Source organism: Fukomys damarensis, unplaced genomic scaffold, assembly GCF_012274545.1.
Source record: "Fukomys damarensis isolate Sample0158 unplaced genomic scaffold, DMR_v1.0_HiC HiC_scaffold_16, whole genome shotgun sequence".
NCBI classification, from domain to species: Eukaryota; Metazoa; Chordata; class Mammalia; order Rodentia; family Bathyergidae; genus Fukomys; species Fukomys damarensis.
In genome coordinates, this window is record NW_022900928.1 from 52,368,016 (window position 1) to 52,385,893 (window position 17,878).

At 32.2% G+C, this 17,878-nt stretch overlaps 1 protein-coding gene across 1 annotated transcript in view; it reads left to right on the forward strand.

The window, feature by feature from the left end:
* Dync2h1 (dynein cytoplasmic 2 heavy chain 1) overlaps window positions 1-17,878 on the forward strand; it is a 318,483-nt gene that overhangs the window by 117,113 nt on the left and 183,492 nt on the right. The window contains exons 60-66 of the mRNA XM_033764303.1: window positions 3,039-3,125; window positions 6,108-6,234; window positions 8,109-8,250; window positions 8,785-8,894; window positions 13,996-14,016; window positions 15,490-15,588; window positions 16,855-16,978. Coding sequence (XP_033620194.1) covers window positions 3,039-3,125; window positions 6,108-6,234; window positions 8,109-8,250; window positions 8,785-8,894; window positions 13,996-14,016; window positions 15,490-15,588; window positions 16,855-16,978 — 710 coding nt within the window. The remainder of the gene's footprint in view (window positions 1-3,038; window positions 3,126-6,107; window positions 6,235-8,108; window positions 8,251-8,784; window positions 8,895-13,995; window positions 14,017-15,489; window positions 15,589-16,854; window positions 16,979-17,878) is intronic.

The following is a 17,878-nucleotide window of genomic DNA, read 5'->3' on the forward strand; positions in this document are numbered from 1 at the left end:
AGTTTTTTGATCATGGCTATTTGGAGTCCTATATGCTTCACTTATTTGTATGTCACTTATTTGTAAGTGCTCTGTTTGGGAACCTTTCTGTCATTAATTCTGTGAACAGTTTTTAAAATTTAATTTGTAATTTTTCCTGCTTTTTCATGGACTCCTATCATTCTTATATTATTCTTCTTTCCATCATCTAGGAGCTGTTGGATTGATTTCTCATGGTCCCTTACTATTTTTTTTTCCTTACTATTTTTAGTAGATCTCTTTTCACGGTCATTGACTGATATCCTGTCTTCTATATCTGATGTTTTGTCTTCATACTGGCTCGTTCTGCTGTGAATACTTTCAATAGAGTTTTTAATCTCCAGGTTATTGGTTTGAATCTGTTTCATGCATTCCATTTCTTTCCTGTGTTGGGCATTCGTGGTTTCCATTTCTTTCCTATGCTGGGCATTCATGGCTTCCATCATGGTCCTGATCTCATCTATTTTTTTATCTGTTTCTCTTCTAGAGTCTCTAATCATGTCTTTCACTCTGCTCATCATCTCTGTAGTTATTTGCAGTTATTTTTGTTTTAAATTTTTCTAGACCCTCATTCATCTGTTTTGTTACTTACTGTGCTATCAGTTCAGGGTGTCCAGGTGTTGATTATCAGATTTTTCCACCTTGTTCCTTACAGAATTTGCCTTTGGTGAGCTGGAAGTCTGTGTTTTTTTTCCTTGCTTGTGTGTCTTCTCATTTCTATTTTTGTTGTTGGTACTTTTTTGGTTTAATTCCTGGGTTGATACTTTAATGTTGCTTATTGTAAGAATCTTTCTTCCTTGCATTTAGAATCCTTATGGAATTGATTGCTTCTCAGAGATGTCTTCCAGATATAGCTGATGTTTAGCTTTTGAGTCTCTAATACTCTTAGGCAATCTCATTTTTAGTATACTAGGAAGGACGACTGATTAGATCAGTCACAACAGCTTAGCCCAAGTGATACAATCAGCAATAATGTAGCATCAAGCACAGCTTAGAAAATGATAATTTGTGGTCATTATTAACCTATCACCTTTAAGTGTGAGAATTAAATCAAAATCAAGGACCAGCCCAAAATTTGTTTATAGTGAATATTGAGATTGGAACTTACAAGGAGTTGGGGAAGGAGGGATAGTTAGATTGAAGGATAGGAAGAGGTTAGAAGTAAGGCCAGAAGTCACAGGAAGATCACACAAACTCTGGGAAACTGTTGATGCTAAGAGGAAAAGATAAAATGAAAGAACAAAGAACAGAACCACCTAACAGTACTAGAGCAGCTAGAAACTATTAATTTTCCTTCAAAACTAATGACATTTGAGAGAAGGAAAAAGAGAAGAAAGGAAAAAGAAAAATCTGAATTATGACGGGAACAAGAACAAAATGGGAGAGAGATGAACCAAAGTGGGAGAGAGAAAGCAAGAGTGTGAAGGACAGAGAAAGAAAAGAACAAAAGGAAAAAAATAAATTTGAATAGAGAAGAAAATTTTTAAAAATATAAATTAAAAATAAGAGAAAAATGTTTTGAAAATAAAAAATAAAAATAAACTGCCTCCTTCAGGGTGTGTCTATGCTGTCGCAGTAGACAATGTGGACAGCAGTGTGCAGATCTAAGTCAGTTAGTGTCAGCAAGCCAGCAACAGTCCTCTGATATTAGGAATGATAGCTGGCTGCAAGGCCCAAGTTGAGCTCCCTGACCTCCTGCTGGGTTGAACTCTGCAAGGTTGTACTGCAGATAGTCCCCTGAAAATAGTCCAGGCTTTGGTGGGAGATGGTGATCCCTCCAACTTACCAACTAGCTTTATTGTAGATATTTTCTTCACTTTTCCTGTGTGCTTCAGTTTTTCATCAAGGAACCTCAGAGAAGCACTCTTTCTGTTGTTCACTACTGCTCTCTTTTCTGGAGCTCAGAACAATGTCCTTTATGATCCCCTGCACCTCTGTGGTATCCAAGTATCTGTTAGGCTCAGTGGCCAGAGGCAGGGGGGTGGGTGTCAGCTGCATTGCTTCAGGAGCCCATGTGGCTCAGTTCCTGGGCTCCTCCTTGGGAAATATCTTTTTCCTTTCTCTCAGGATATTATAGAATTTAACCAATACATTTTTGCTCCTGGCTTTAATAATTCCTTATGTATTTCTGTCTATTTTTGCTTGCTTTGTTTTCTTTACACTTAGCAAGCTTTCTTGACATTCTGCTTTTTGGCTGGTAGGAATTAATTATAAAATATTGGAAATCCAACTAGAAGCTCTCAGTTTGAGTTTCAGGTTCCTTGCCTGTTTAAATACAATGTATTTGGCCAAGTATGGCCTGGTCATTTGATAGAAACTCATCCATATTTGGGGATTTTGTTTTTGCAAAGGGAAGTCATTCATTTTGCTTTTTAAAAAAATCCTCATATCTTCTGTGTAGGATGTGCATAGAAGTGGACAGAATTGGATAGGAAGTAAGCTGCACTCAGTGCATCCTGGGTTGACCCAAGAGGAAAGTCTGCTTACAGTGGGAAAGGGTGCTTGAAATAAAACATTTTGTAATATCAACTATTAAACAGATCTCAGTGTTTGACTTTATTGTTACTTTCAGTGATACTTGTTTATGTTTTCTGAACATTTGGAATTCTTTAGTACCTCTTCTTTCAGGGATGCAGCTTTTGGCTTTTTGTGTTGATATGTCAGTTATTATTTTTCAGAATTTTATTGAAATTTTTATTTTGTTATACCTTTCTCTTTTGTTCTTGTTATATATTTCATTTACTTGATTTATTTTAATAGAGTTTCTGGAAAGGAAAGAGTATAAGTGAGTATATCTGTCATTTTTATCCAGAAATCTGCATGCACAAATTTTTAAAACTGTTCCTAGAAGTGTCATGGTTAGGTCAAAGGATGCACTTACACTTTTAGCACTGATACTTGAAATTTGAAGAACTGTTATAGTGTTGAACTACTACTTACAGTTTTCATTGTCATGTATTTTCTGCAAGATTATATTTTTTTTAAAGTAGAATGACTTTTATAATACTGTTATATCTTAGGAATTTGAAGAAAACAGAAGACAGAAAAAGGAAACTTGAAGAGCTTCTTAATTCTGTTGGTCAAAAGGTTTCTGAACTTAAAGAGAAGTAAGTTAAATTGGAAATATAATTTGGATATTTGAAACATATACCCCAACTGATCATTTTTTAAAATCTTAGCTGTAATTACTGTTTTACTTTTTGTGATATATTATTCTAAAGTTTGGGAGCATATAGAATGATATGAGTACTACTTTATATATCTGAAATTTTTAGTAAGATTAAAAGCCTTTTTTCTTTAGCTATAGACTACTGCTACATATATTCCGAAGGATTAGTGAAAAAATTGAGCAAGAGGAATTGAATGTAATGAATTAATGATGGGAGAGTTTACATTTGACATTCTATTTTATTTTTATTTTGACTTTAACATTTTAGACTCCTTTTGTATTAGATGATGCTATTGCTGCCTATTCTGTTACCTTCCCAAGAGTATATTGTGATGTTGAAAAATTTCTATACCTTTAAGTTATTTTTTCTGCTTATATTGAAAATTTTTGTTTTGCAAATACTAAAGTTCAAAAATAATTTGTGAAGATTATTACTATTAAGGTCTTTCATATACCTTTGGGTCTTTGTGATTACTATTTAGTATAGGATAAATATATTGGTAGGGGAATTATTGTTAATGTAGGGACATTACCTTTCAAATTACAAAGTTGGAAAGCTGAAGAATATGTGATTAAATGTAGTATATGTTATGATTTGTTTCAGTTTTATGAGATATTTCTTAAAGCTGCAGATTTTCTTTGAGGTTATGTATTTCCTTTATGTTATGGAAGAGAGAAGATTTAATGCATCAAGAAAGAAATTTACCAGACATGCACTATGATTTTTTAATCCTCAATTTCAGGAAACAGTTCTCTCTTTTTCTCTTTCATTCATGTATGTATGTGTGTATTTGTGTGTATCTTTTTTCTCCATAAAATTAATCTATAAGTACATACACATATTTACATATATACATTTAAGTATACCCACACACACACACACACACACACATACACACACACACACACTTGTTTTCATCTATAGAGAAATATTTATAGGGATAAAGCAAACCAAAAGAAACCAAAACCCTAACCCTATAACTCTAGTATTTTTAATATTCCTGAACAATTTTTATGTTAGAAATATATGAAAGAAATCACATCATTTTCCTCTAGGTATTATCAGATAAATATAAATATTTGCTCACAGGTAATATTTAATATTCAGCTAATTCTCAAATATTTATTGATCCATTATTGTCTGGCACCCATATTTCATCTCTATTTACTGGTCACTTTCTGTGCCAGATGTATTTTTCTGTCTTGTATATTAGAAATTTTAAGATAGGCATTTTCTCTGACGTGGAGCAGCTAATAAATGACTAGTCCAGCATTAAATTCTAGATTTGTCTAATTGCATAAAGTTCCTCTTGTTAACAACACTGTATGATCAATATTTTGAGCGGATTTTACAAAATCCTTTGGAATAAACTTTTAAGTATAACAGAGTGGCATTTTCCATTACATGTCATTATCAAGAAAGAATAATGCTGTGTTACTGTACTGTTACTTATGATGATTCTAATAGGGGAGGGTGGAGGAGTTGATGGGAGGGTATGGGGAGAAATGAGAATCAAGATCTGTCATGTACAAGATAACAAGATAACAGTGATGAATATAACTGTATTGTATACCTAAAAAATACCAGTAAACTCAATCATAAAAACGGTTTAATTGGCTCTAGGTTTTGAGTGGCAGTCTTGTTTTCTTCCAGCAGAGAGAAGGGAATTGAAAAATGAGCATGTTCTATCAATTTTGATTGTAATTTGACAAAAATTAAGATTTTTGCCATTTTAAAATGAGTTGTAATCTCAGAGTTGATTTAAGTTTACAAGTATTTATTTTATAATCATGCACAAAAGAAGTATGAATTTTTGTAGAGTAATAATGTAACTTTCTGGTTCTGAAGAGCAGTACCATCCAGTAGAATTTGGTGAAATGATGGAATTATTATATAATCCCTGCTGTCCTTTAGGTAGAAAGCAGTTATAAATGGCTACTGAGTACTTCTAATTTTTGAAGTATGACTGAGGAATTTATTTTATTTATTCTTAATTTAAATAGCTACATGTAACTAGGCTACCATATTGGATATCTCTCAGTTGTAGAATCTTAGGTCTAGGATAGGAAAGAAAAAGACAGAGTGGTAATGAAATACACTGTAAAGTGTGTGAAATTTAATGCCTGTATGTGAATTTTAGCTCCTGTACTAATGATAGGTGAGATCTTGTGCAAAAATCTCTAGTCTAATTTTCCATATCTGTAATATGAAAAATATAAAATTCATTTTGATCTTTTGTTATAAGAATTGAGATGGTACAATCATGGGCATATTAGAGGCACTTACATATTTGTTGAATAACTAATCATGTAGAATATTACCATCATATTCAATACAATATAGTAACAAAATTGTATAAATATTTTCAAGGAAAATAATTTAAATATAGAGATAGAAGCTTGGCACATGTGCCATATAGGAGTGATTATAATGGACTGGATATCGAGTTTTGAAATTTTATTTGTATTTTTTGGTGGGTGTATGTTTGACAGGATTTGGCTGTGGGGCAAATATGGATGAGAGCAGTTGGAAGATATTCTAGTTCTTGAAACATCCAGAAACAGAAGATAAAGGAGATAATATATCAATTTTTAGATGTTGATGTACACATATAGAGCAGGACTAGAGTAAAAAAATGAAAGTAGAAAAATAGAATGATTCAGTCTTAAAACAGAGCTTTGGTATATTGAAACATTTATACAAATGTAGTAGGGTAAGGGGGCCTTGTTCATTTTTGAGATAGATAGTGATATACTTTATGTGTTGGTATATTTCTCTTTAATAAATGATATTTTATACACAGATGTTAGTATTAACATTAATTGAACTCAGCTATAAAAGTATACTTAACTACTCAATGATTATTTCATTATGTCTGAAATTTATTTTATTTTTTATTAAATATTAATGTTGTCATAGATTTCAGAGCAGGACTTCAGAAGCTGCCAAACTTGAAGCTGAAGTCAGCAAAGCACAGGAAACAATCAAAGCTGCAGAAGTCTTAATTAATCAGCTTGACCGAGAACACAAAAGATGGAATACACAGGTTTGTTTGAAGTCATAAAGAGGCTTCCTATAATGAAACCTTATGATGTAATGTATTTGTCTCTTTGAAAAAGGAGACAAATATCTATTAACTTGCAGCTGTTTCTGGACAGTTGCTCTAGATACAAGTGGTCAGCAAGTGAATAGAACTTTAAGCAGTGTATCTTTATATGGATAGATTTTAGGACAGCAAACGATTCATTTCCCTTTTAGTTACCTATGTTATTGAGGGAACAGATGGGGATGAAGATGATCTAATGGAAATTTGCTACTCTTTAGATTTTTTTTTTAATTTACCTTTACCATGATAGTAATTTAAGGATTCAAAACTATTGTCCACTTATTTCTTCTTGAAATATTCTGTTATTTCAACTTTGTTACTCTTGTCTCCTCCCTCCACCTTTTCTTTTTAAGTCACATTTCTTCCTTCACCTGATGCTTTTTATCTGCTAACCGGGTAATGTTGATTATCTTCAATATTCCCTTATTTAGCTCCTTTCTTGGAAACAGAGTGGGGCTTATCTGATCCAGTCTTAATATCACCTATACCATTAACCAGTGCTATATGTCAAGACTGAAGTTTAAAATTTCCAATTACACTTTAGATGTTTATATTTAGTTGTTTCTCAGGAACACAAACCCAACATGTCTGAACTTACATTCTTTTTCTCATTCCAAGTCTCCTTTATTCAGAATTCACTGATATTTCCTCTGTATTTTCAAGAACTGAAAACATGAATGTTTTCTCAGACTTTCTATTTTGCTATACCCATTTGCAAATGTTCTTCACATTTGTCTTCCATTTTTGATGTTGATCTTTTCCTTTTCTCATCTGGATTTCCCTGACTTGTCTTCCTCTCATCTGACCCTTTAATAAGTCCATCCGTCAGTCAGCTGAATTAAGAACCCAGCTGACAGCTTTACTCACTGCCCACTGTGGCGGTCCCGCTGAGTGAGGATTGAGAAAGGACAGCACACTCAATAGTGTGGAGACAAGAGGTCTGCTTTATTTCACAGAAACAGCTCCTTTTAAAGGCAGCCCAACAGGAAGCACCAAGCAACTATTTGTATACAAACACAGGATTTTCTGACTCTTAGGAGAGAAGATCAGATCTTTGGCTATCTGAGTTCCTCCCATCACAAGGTCAAAGAACAAACAAATTTAACAAGGTCCTTGAACTGGGTGTAGTGGTGCATGAAAATCAGTCTGGATTACACAGTGAGTTCCAGGTCATTCTCATCTGCATAGCTGAGACCCTTGTCTCAGAAAAGCCAAATAAACGAACAGATAGAGTCATAGATTAAGAAGTTACTTTTCCAATGTCAAATGCCAGCGGGCTCCCACACCTGCTTATACTGTCAGTGGCTCCTGAGCCAGGTTAAAACAGAAAATTCTTTGAATTGCGTGGAAACACTTTGACAGTCTGCCTCTAATCCAACTTTACTTCTCTCTTTTCACTCCTATATTACCATCCTTTCTGTTTAATCTTACATTTTACCAACACTAAAGTTTTCATGAATAAATCTCCATTTGTTTTATGCCTTTGTTCATATACTGTGTTTAAGTTTTATTTTACAAAGTGATACAAATGCACAATATCCAGTTGAGGTCCAGATGAAAGCTTTACATTCACTATAATCATTAACAATTGTTAATGACAAAATGTTTTTTTCTGCAAATATATTAATTTTTCATGTAAAAAATAGCACATCAAAGTCTAATGTCTTGATCCTTTACAGTATTGGCCATTGTTTCAAGACAAGGGTTTATTTAACCAATGGATGAGATATTTTTTCTCATAGACAAAACTCTATAAATCATTTTTCCACAGTAGAATATATCCATATATACTATACCTCTCTCCCTATTTCCAGGTTGCAGAGATAACAGAGGAGTTAGCAACTCTTCCTAAAAGAGCTCAACTAGCTGCTGCTTTTATTACATATCTTTCTGCTGCTCCTGAGTGCCTGAGGAAAACTTGTTTGGAAGCATGGATCAAGTCAGCTGGTCTTAAAAGTTAGTTTTTTGTGAATTTGAAATTTCAGCATACTAAAAATGCATCCTTGACCAATGTTACTTTATTTTATTTAAATGGGGAGAATTTTCTAAGTTACAGAGATACTATCACTACTTTAGATTTGCCAAGCTTCACAAATATTTTGGAAATTGTTTTGTTAGTAAGAACCTTGTATGACTATAAGAAACAGATCACTCAACTTTTTTTGGTACTGCAGCTAAACATTGTAATTTTACAGTAATTTAATATGATGAGATTTAATTCTAAAATTTGTGAATTTTTTGATTTTCACAGAATTACTGTTTGTGAAACATTGACACAGAAGAAATAAAGTTTAACTGAGTTCTGCCTCTTTGAACTTGATTTTTAAGTTTTACCCTTGAATTTGAGTGTTATAAGTGGATGAATGGGTTTCAAATTAGGGGTTGTTATAAGACTTTTGCTTCAGGAAGATATTTAAAATAGTTCATTCCCTGTTTTATGAACTGTAAGATGCCTGTAGTAAGGTATTACTGATGTTTTTAACTTTTCAGAATTTGATCTGAGGAGATTTCTTTGTACTGAAAGTGAGCAGTTAATTTGGAAAAGTGAAGGCCTTCCATCAGATGACCTTTCCATAGAAAATGCTCTTGTTATATTACAGGTAATTAATTTTCTCAGAAAGGTTCTCTTTTGAAGCTTGCTGCAGGAAATTTGTTCTTCAAATTCTTAGGCTTTCATAGTTATTTTTTTCATAGTTACATAAAAGTAAAAATATTTTGCTAATGAAAATATGTTATGCTAACATAAAAAATATTAACTAAAGTAGTATTTTTGATTGCAAAATATTTGAAATTCAACTTTGAACAGTAATTGTAATATTTTAGATATACCTAGCTCATTTGGCTATATGTGTCCTTCAATATATAACTTCTTAGCCTTTATATTGTCTAAGAAAAAATATACAAAGTGAACATAAATTTTGAGTTATAAGTTGGAGATGACTGTAGGCATATTTTAGAATATTTATCTTTCATGTATGGTAGGTACCACATGCCTGGCTGTATGTCTCATAAAGTTAAAAATATGACTTATTGGTAGTGATTGTGAAAACCAAATTCAAAGCCATGTATACAAACAAATCATTGCTTTGAATAAAATTTTATTTTAACAATTAATTTGACTTTCCTTTCTGGTAGAAGACTTGAAAGACAATATTTCCTCCTTGATAATGTGAATTTCTTATATTTTTTCTACCTCAGTACTTATGCATCATAATGTCACTATTGTCTTTCCTCTTTGTATCCCTTCTCCATGCCCACACATCATTTCATTATTCTGAAACTGCATATCCTCAAAAAAGCATGTACATTTAATATTTTTCATTAGGTAGCATAAACTGAATCATAAATTCATGTTTTGGACCCTGTATTATTGTTTTTATTTTTTTGCTGTTGTTTTTTGAGATAGGGTCTCACTGTGTAGTTGAGACTGTCCCGGAATTCATTTTGTGGCCCAGGCTGGTCTTGAACTCACAGCGATCCTCCTGCCTCAGCCCCCCGAGTGCTGGGATTACAGGTGTGCGCCACCACACCCAGCCGGACCCTGTATTATTGGATAATTGATTTTGTTTTATGAGATGCATTAGTCAGCGAAATGTTGGCTCATTTCTTTGATGTTTTACCAGTAGAGAATTTGTTGCTGAGAACAAAATAAATAGTTTTGTCTTATGCTAATCTGATTTTGCCTGATCTTCAGTGTTTTTTTTTTGTTTTGATTTTTTTTCTGGTACTGGGGATCAAACTAAGGTCCTTGCGCTTGCAAAGCAGGCGGCAGAACCACTCAGCTACATCCCCAGCCCCTTCAGTTTATTTTTTAAACAGTTTCTATCATTGTTTTTTAAATTGGAACCATAAACCTGGAACTCTACATATTCATGTAAATAAATTCATTGTATTATTAGAAACTGTCTACTTTTTTTTAATCAAGTTTATTATCCTTTCCTCAGGGTTTCATAATCACCTTTTCTTCCTGTTTCAGTAATCCAAGAATGAAATTTTTTGTACATTTAAAAAAATACTAAGTTAATAATTCTTTTTTTCTATAAGAAGCTATGGGTAAGCTTGTAGAAAAGCCTGTAGCAAACGTGTTTATCAGATTAATTTTTATTTTTTTACAGATACTAATTGAAAATAATTTTGGTCTGAGTTTTCTTATATAATGAATATGGAAGCTTGCCTTTGAAGTTAATAATACATTTTAGTCTACTTTGTATTTAATATTACCATGGTTCTTTTAGATACTGATATACATGTTACATGACACAACAGAAATTATTTGTAAAGATTTATTAGGGCAATTAGTTAATTTGTTGAAGTGAATTTGCCAGTATGGTCAACATTTTATCTTAATTCTAAGGTCAGCTGAATTTAAAATAAGTTATTGTAATTGAGTATGATTGGATAACACATGTTGATAACATCTACTCATTAACACACTGTATATGTGAAATTAAATTGTTAAATAAATACTTTAGAGCTTCTAAGAAGTTTCCTCTGAGAGAAAATGGCTGACATGATAAATAAAATGTATTTTTGATTTCAAGTTTCATAAAATTTCTTCATTAAGTATACTAAAATTTTCTGAGATTATCCCTCTCAGTGAAAGCTTTCCCACGTTTGAGGCCTGGAATTACTTGATGATATTATTTACACCAAGAAAAGCCTTTTGTGTTCAAAAGTATTTCTTTATTTTTCCTTCAAAAATGCTTGAAATTATTATATTTAGGTTGAGTTAACTGTTAAAGTGCATGTATTGCCTGGGTAAGGAAACAGCCATATTTTTATCTAAACTTTGTCTTCTGAGGAGAATTAAATTTATATTAGCAAAAAGCATATATGACCTGTATCTCTGAGGAGCAGGGAAAAACTTGTTCATGGAGATTATACATTGTGCTTGTCTTGGACTATGCTTTCTTTACACTTTGCTGGATGCAATTGATAGTTTCCTTTTACTTTACAAAGTGTTTTTTTTATGGTTGATAAATTGTATGATTTTTTTTTTTAATTGGGCAACTCTGGATAATGGAGAATATAAAGCTGTTAGAAACTGTGGGGAAGGTAAGAGTGAAAAGTATCCAGAAAGGACAAGGAAAAGAGAAGTAGTCTAAATTTCAGACTTTATATAAAGTTTTATTGTGAAGATATCTATTGGAGACATTAATATATGTATCTATTTTTTTATTATTTATGAATAATTCAGTGTCAAATTGGTTTTCTTTCAACCACTAAAATATCTGAGTATATATTAAAGAAAATGTGGATTAATTTGCTGTTAGTCTAAGAAGTAAATTATAAAGGGAAAAATTCTTTAATTCCCAGGTAATAATAGTAATAATCAATTTATATGTTGTACTTGTATTCCTGTTTAAAAATAAAATAGACAAAGAATTTAAACACTTAACTCACAAATCAACCCAATCTAGTAGGTGCATCTATTATCCTTTTATAGATAAGGAAATTGATTTACAGAAGAGTTAAACCCAAAATTACATAGCTGTCAGATAATAGAGTCAGGATTCAAACACAGGCTAGATAGCCCCAGTTTTTGCTCTAAAACTATATCTCATAGGAGTATGTGTCTGTTCATGCGTGTGTGTTTAAACTTATTAATATAACTCCTTAATAAATAAAGAGGTCAGCTTTAGTTTTATTTGTACAATGTTTTTGCTTTTATCCCCTTTACACATATTAAAATACAAATAAAGTTATAGTATCCTAAACATTTAAAAAATTAGCTCTTTCAGAACTATTCTGTCTCTTCTCATCATGAAGGAGAAAATTGGAATAGGTACTGTTTAATATTTCTAGGTTTAGACTTCTATTGAGTACCTGACCTGTAATCCCAACTAATTGTTAGATGTTTTTATCTAGACATCGCAAGCTCATCCATCATCTGACTTCAACTAAATTCATGTTTCATTTGTCAGGAGTCTTTCCTTGGCCATTATATCACATTTAAGCAATAACAAAAAACGAATGAACAAACCAAAGTTAAAAAAAAAAAAGGCATTCATGCTTTGAAATAATTGAGGTATCCACGAGGTCAACACTAACTTCAGAATTCAAGCAATGTCACCAGAATATCTCTTGCCCCTTCTTGTTTTTTTTTGTTTTGTTTTGTTTTAGTACTGGGGATCAAACTCAGAACCTTGCACTTTCGAGGCAGGTGGCAGAAACACTGAGCTAAATCCCCAGCCATCTCTTGCCCCTTCTTAACAGATGGATTCATTCTGAAATAGGTTCTCTCTACCCATCATTAACAGTGGCTATTGATATTGATGACTCATATTTACAATTGTAAGAGTTTATATTTTGAGATTAAAGATGTATCACTCCCTTACCCCCCGGCATATATGTCAGTCTGCCAGAGGTATTCTGTTTAGTTAGTATTGGTCACCTGCTTATCTTTTGTATATGGTGGTAGGTGATTGATAACCACGTCCAAAGTACATTGAGTGGGACCCATAAGCCAGGCAAGGAAGTTTTCCTCTGTAAAACTTCCTCATTTCTTCTCCTACTCCCTCTTACCTGTTTCTCTTTCATTTCTACTGGAGCTATCATAATCTTGGCTTAGTAGTGCAAGTTACATATCTTTAAATCGTTCTCTTTAGTTTTTTATTTGGTTAATTATTATTCATCCAGACTTGTTAAATGTTTTTCTCACCTGTCTCGAAAAATCTATCTGCTTTAACTGTGTCTAATGCTGATGGCTTCATTTCTGCCATCATTATTTTGTAGCTTGATAAATACATTATACCTGCTACCAGGATCACTTCCTTTACTGTTGGAATGATCTTCCTAAATCATTAATCTGATCATGATATTACCTTAATTAATATATTTCACTAACTTCTCAATATCTACAGTATAAAAATTTCATTGTCCAGGGCCGGGGATTTAGCTCAGTGGGATTTAGTTTGACAGCCTGCCTCACAAGTACAAGGTCCCAAGTTCGATCCCCGGTACCAAAAGCAAAAGCAAAAACAAAAATTTCATTATCCTTATACATGGCATAAATATTCTTCATAATCAGATTTCAGATTACTTCACCATTTAAATGTATCATTTTTGCCTACATGTTTTTGATGCAGTTCTGCCAAACTAGTGGAAGTTTTCTAAATATTCCAAGCTTTTTTATGTCTCTTTCCATCGTGGTGTTGGTTTTGCCTGAAATACCCTTTTACTTTCTTGTCTAGCTAATCTTTTAATCTTTTTGGCTTAGTTTGACTTGAATTGTTTTCTAGTGGCCTACCCTAATTTCACCCGTCATCTTTCTGTAGAATTTTGTGCACTTCGTGATAATGGGATTTTCATTTTTGCTTCTTTATTAGATGTGAAATCTTTGAGGGTAAAGAAATATATTTTAGTAATTTCTAAACCCTTGTTTTGTGTTGCTGTAGTTATTTAACATATGGTAAATGAATGAATGAATACATTCATGAATGAATGAGTCAATGAATGCACAAATGAAAGTTCAATAATTTTGAATTTTAATTTGTTAAATGTAAAAATTTAACCACATTTACTCATGGAACATGATAATAAAATGTACCTTTGAAATTTTGTCTAAACTCTGGAATTGTGTAAATCAGATGAACATAACTGGTAACTACCCTTTAATTTGTTAAGTGCATTTACTTTGTTAAAAATAAGATTCTGAAGCATTACCATCTTTTTCTTTCTTTTTTTTTTTAACTGCATCAGATCATTGCTTTGAAATCATGGGTAAGAACTTCAAAATTTTTAAATAATTACTCTGACAGGCAAAATCTAGTACAACTGTGTAATGTTTACTGTTGAATACTAGCATAAAATTTCACTGAAAATTCATGTAACACTTAAGATGTATACTAAACCACACAATTTTGGTAGCAATTGTACATTTATTTGATGGAGCAGTGGGTGAAACCTCTAGACACAGTTGCTGGGTAAGGGTCATACAATAATGTACATAAGGGGCGGTGTGGTAGGAATAGCCTACATTGGGTGCCAGCAAAAATAAGTTAATTGTCTGTAGAGAATTTTAAAACTATAAGGAAGCTGTTTTTAAACTATTCATCTCATTACCGTGTGCTAGCGTATCTAAACAATTTTGGTGATAAAGAACTATTTTTCAATAGCACAGATGATTGTGTACTTATTAGATATACACTAATTCTAAATTTTCATTTTACTTTGTCTTTCACATATGCTCTTATCCCTGTAGCACATAATTATAATATATTTTTCAAATAAATATGAAAATTTAGGAAAGATTAGGACAGTCATTATTTAAATCTAATTTGCTAAGTAGTGATGATTATATAACTTATAAATTTATCACTTATGTAATTTGTATTTTATACAAAAATACTTAACTTCCATCTGCTAAATGTCATGAATATAAAACATTTTCTCTGGTTTCTAACTTCCTATTTGCCTTAGAGTTTGTTTGTTTTTTAATTTTTTTTGGTTTTTTGAGACAGGGTCTCACTATGTAGTTGAGATTGACGTGGAACTCACTATGTAGCCCAGGCTGGTGGTCTCACACTCACAGTGATCCTCCTCCCTCAGCCTCCCGAGTGCTGGGATTATAGGCATGTGCCACCACACCCAGCTGCTTTAGAGTTTAATTAGTGTAGGACTTTCTATAGTGAATTTAGTTTCCAGTTGATTATTACATCTTAACCTATAACCTGTATAATTTCTTTTTTCGAACATTCCTTTTGTAAAAATAGATAATGTAGTGCCTTAGAATAATTAATGTCTTAAAATATAAATAGCTACGTTGATAATTATTTCATCAGTATTTTTATGATAAGCTGGTATCTTTTACAAGGCCTTCATGGTTTATTCATCCAGAATATATATACAGTTAGGAAATTAACTTGTGTACTTCAAAAGCCAAAAAGAATGGTGCAAATGTCATTAGTATGGGAACAGAGCTCTTGAGCTCTTGTTTTGTGAATTGTTAATACATTTTCTGTGTTGTACAGTAAAAAGACTATACTCATTTTACAGTGGTTAAATTTAATTAGTTAGCATTAGTTACTAGTCATATTGAAAATTTATCAGTGTGGCTCCTGGTTCCTATTTAAACTGAGCATTTGTTTCCTCCAGAGCCAGAGAAACTTTCATTTAGCATTTTAAAAAATAATTTTTATAAATTTATTTATATTTAAATAAAAAAACTGTCCCCCCACCTTTTTTTTGAACTAGAGTCGAGTATGCCCATTTCTTATAGATCCTTCTTCCCAAGCTACAGAATGGCTAAAGACTCATTTGAAAGATTCACGTTTGGAAGTTATTAATCAACAGGTATGTGTGCTTATAATTTAGATTCCAACTAAGATAGTAGTATATACTACAAATAACTCTAGATCTGTATTTAGAAAGCATAGGTTCTGGACTGAGTCCTGTAGTTTACCTGGTGTGAGATCTGGAGAAGGAAATGGAACTCCTAGGTTCAGTTTTATAACTATTAAAAAAAGGGATAAGAACATTTATTTGATGTTAGATACTGGTCTAACCCCTGGGAATTTAATAATGAGTAAAGTAGTCACAGCTTCTGCTCTTAAGAATATGACACTATTAGGTTAGAAAGGTAACTAAGTACACTATTTAAAGTGTTAAGATAAATTATGTAAATCTAGGGTAGTATAGAAGTAAGAGTTACTAACTTAGATTGGAAAATCAGAAAAGTTTAGTAGTTTTGTTTATACCATCATTACATAGGAGTAATATGTTGTGCTATAATATTACAGATATAATTTCAATAATCAGAAATTTCGTAGCCTTGTTACAGTATTGTTGGACCATTCTTGTATATGCAGTCCATTGTTGACTTATATGTTATATAGTTATAACTGCACTTGAATCTCATTTTTAAAAACCTTACTTGGAGGCCTGGAGTAATATTTAAAAATAATGTCACTAGCCAGAAAGCCTCAATATTTTTGACTGGTTGTAGAATTTATCAAGTCTGTCATACCAACAATAGTGTAATAGAATTTATTGTCTTGACTTTTTCCCTCCATTTTTCCTTCAGTGTTTGATTTGGAACATAAGCAAATTAGACACTATTAATATCTGGTAATTTATTGCAGATAGAATTTGATATTTTATTTTATTACAATTTGAATAATAGTGAAAAATAAAAAAAATTATTGGAGAAATAAAGAGTTGCTATTCAATGGATATAGAGGTTCTCCATGTGCAACATGAAGAAGTTTTAGAGATACATGGTCCCCAGTATTGTATTTAATAATACTGTAACGTACACTTAAAAATTGGTGTAGAGAGTAGGTCTTAATTTGGACTTCTTTTTTGCCACAGTAAAAAATGTTATAAATTCTTGTTTTTATACATCTATTTAAATTATGACATTTTTAAGATTATTTTTTCAATTAATTTATCACCAAATACAACTAGAAAAAGTCATAAATATAATTTGAATTATTAATGTGTATATTACAGTTTTTAAATATTTAGGTTATTCCTATTAATATCATTAACATCTTTAAGGATCTTTGAAAATACTAAGGTCATAGAGGAATTAATATGTATTCTTTTTTGTTCTCATAGGATAGTAACTTTATGACAGCTCTTGAGTTGGCAGTACGTTTTGGGAAAACTCTTATTATACAAGAGATGGATGGTGTAGAACCTGTACTTTACCCATTGTTGAGAAGAGATCTAGTTGCTCAAGGTAAATACTGGAGTTTCCAGAGTACCTATTATTTTTTGTTTTGTTTTTTCTATTCAACATTTTTCTACCTTCTTATTGGTATGTGTTGCAATATATAATATTATATTCATTTTGAGGAATTGGTGTCTGTAAAGGTTATGTTTGTTTTAAAAAAAGTTTACATTGGTGATTAATTGTATCTGTTTCTACTAGGTAGTTCTCCATATGGGTATGTCTTTGTTAGTCTGATTGGCTCTCATTAGCCCACTGGCCTGAAGATTGATAGACCAGAGCTTCTCTATCCCCTCTGGGGATATTTAGCAATGCCTAGAGATGTTTTTGGGTCTATGCTAGGAACATCTTAAAATAATGTGGTATCTCTTGACAAAAAAATATTTTTTCCAACAGAAATTGTCAGTAGTGCTGGTGTGAGACACCTTAAGCTAGTTTAGTAGCTCTGACCCATGAATCTCTGTACAGGCATATTTCAGTTGGTCTCAGAGTGGTATACTTTATAGCCAATGGCACTCCTTTAAGTCTGCTAATTGAACACAATACCCAGTGCTATAGATTGCTAGAAATTTTACTTGTATTTGGTAGATGGCTGTAGCATTGGATTGGCTTTGATAATCTGTGAGATTTTATAGGTATCTTCAGTGCTGTATGCCTGAAAAATGTAGGAACCAAAAGCAAGGATTGATTTACAAGTACTTAGCTTACTTCCAAAGCTACCTCCTATAGGAGCTGCCATTCAAATCCATGTTTTTTGAGCTGATAAGAAGCTGTTTACAAATTTCAAATATGCTCCTGCTTACAGACCAAGAGAATATTTGTATGTTGCTTTTCTTTGTATTTGGTGGCTCTGAAGACGGAAGTTTATCTGTAATGAGCTGTGAAATATCTCCTTTTGTTTTTAAGTGT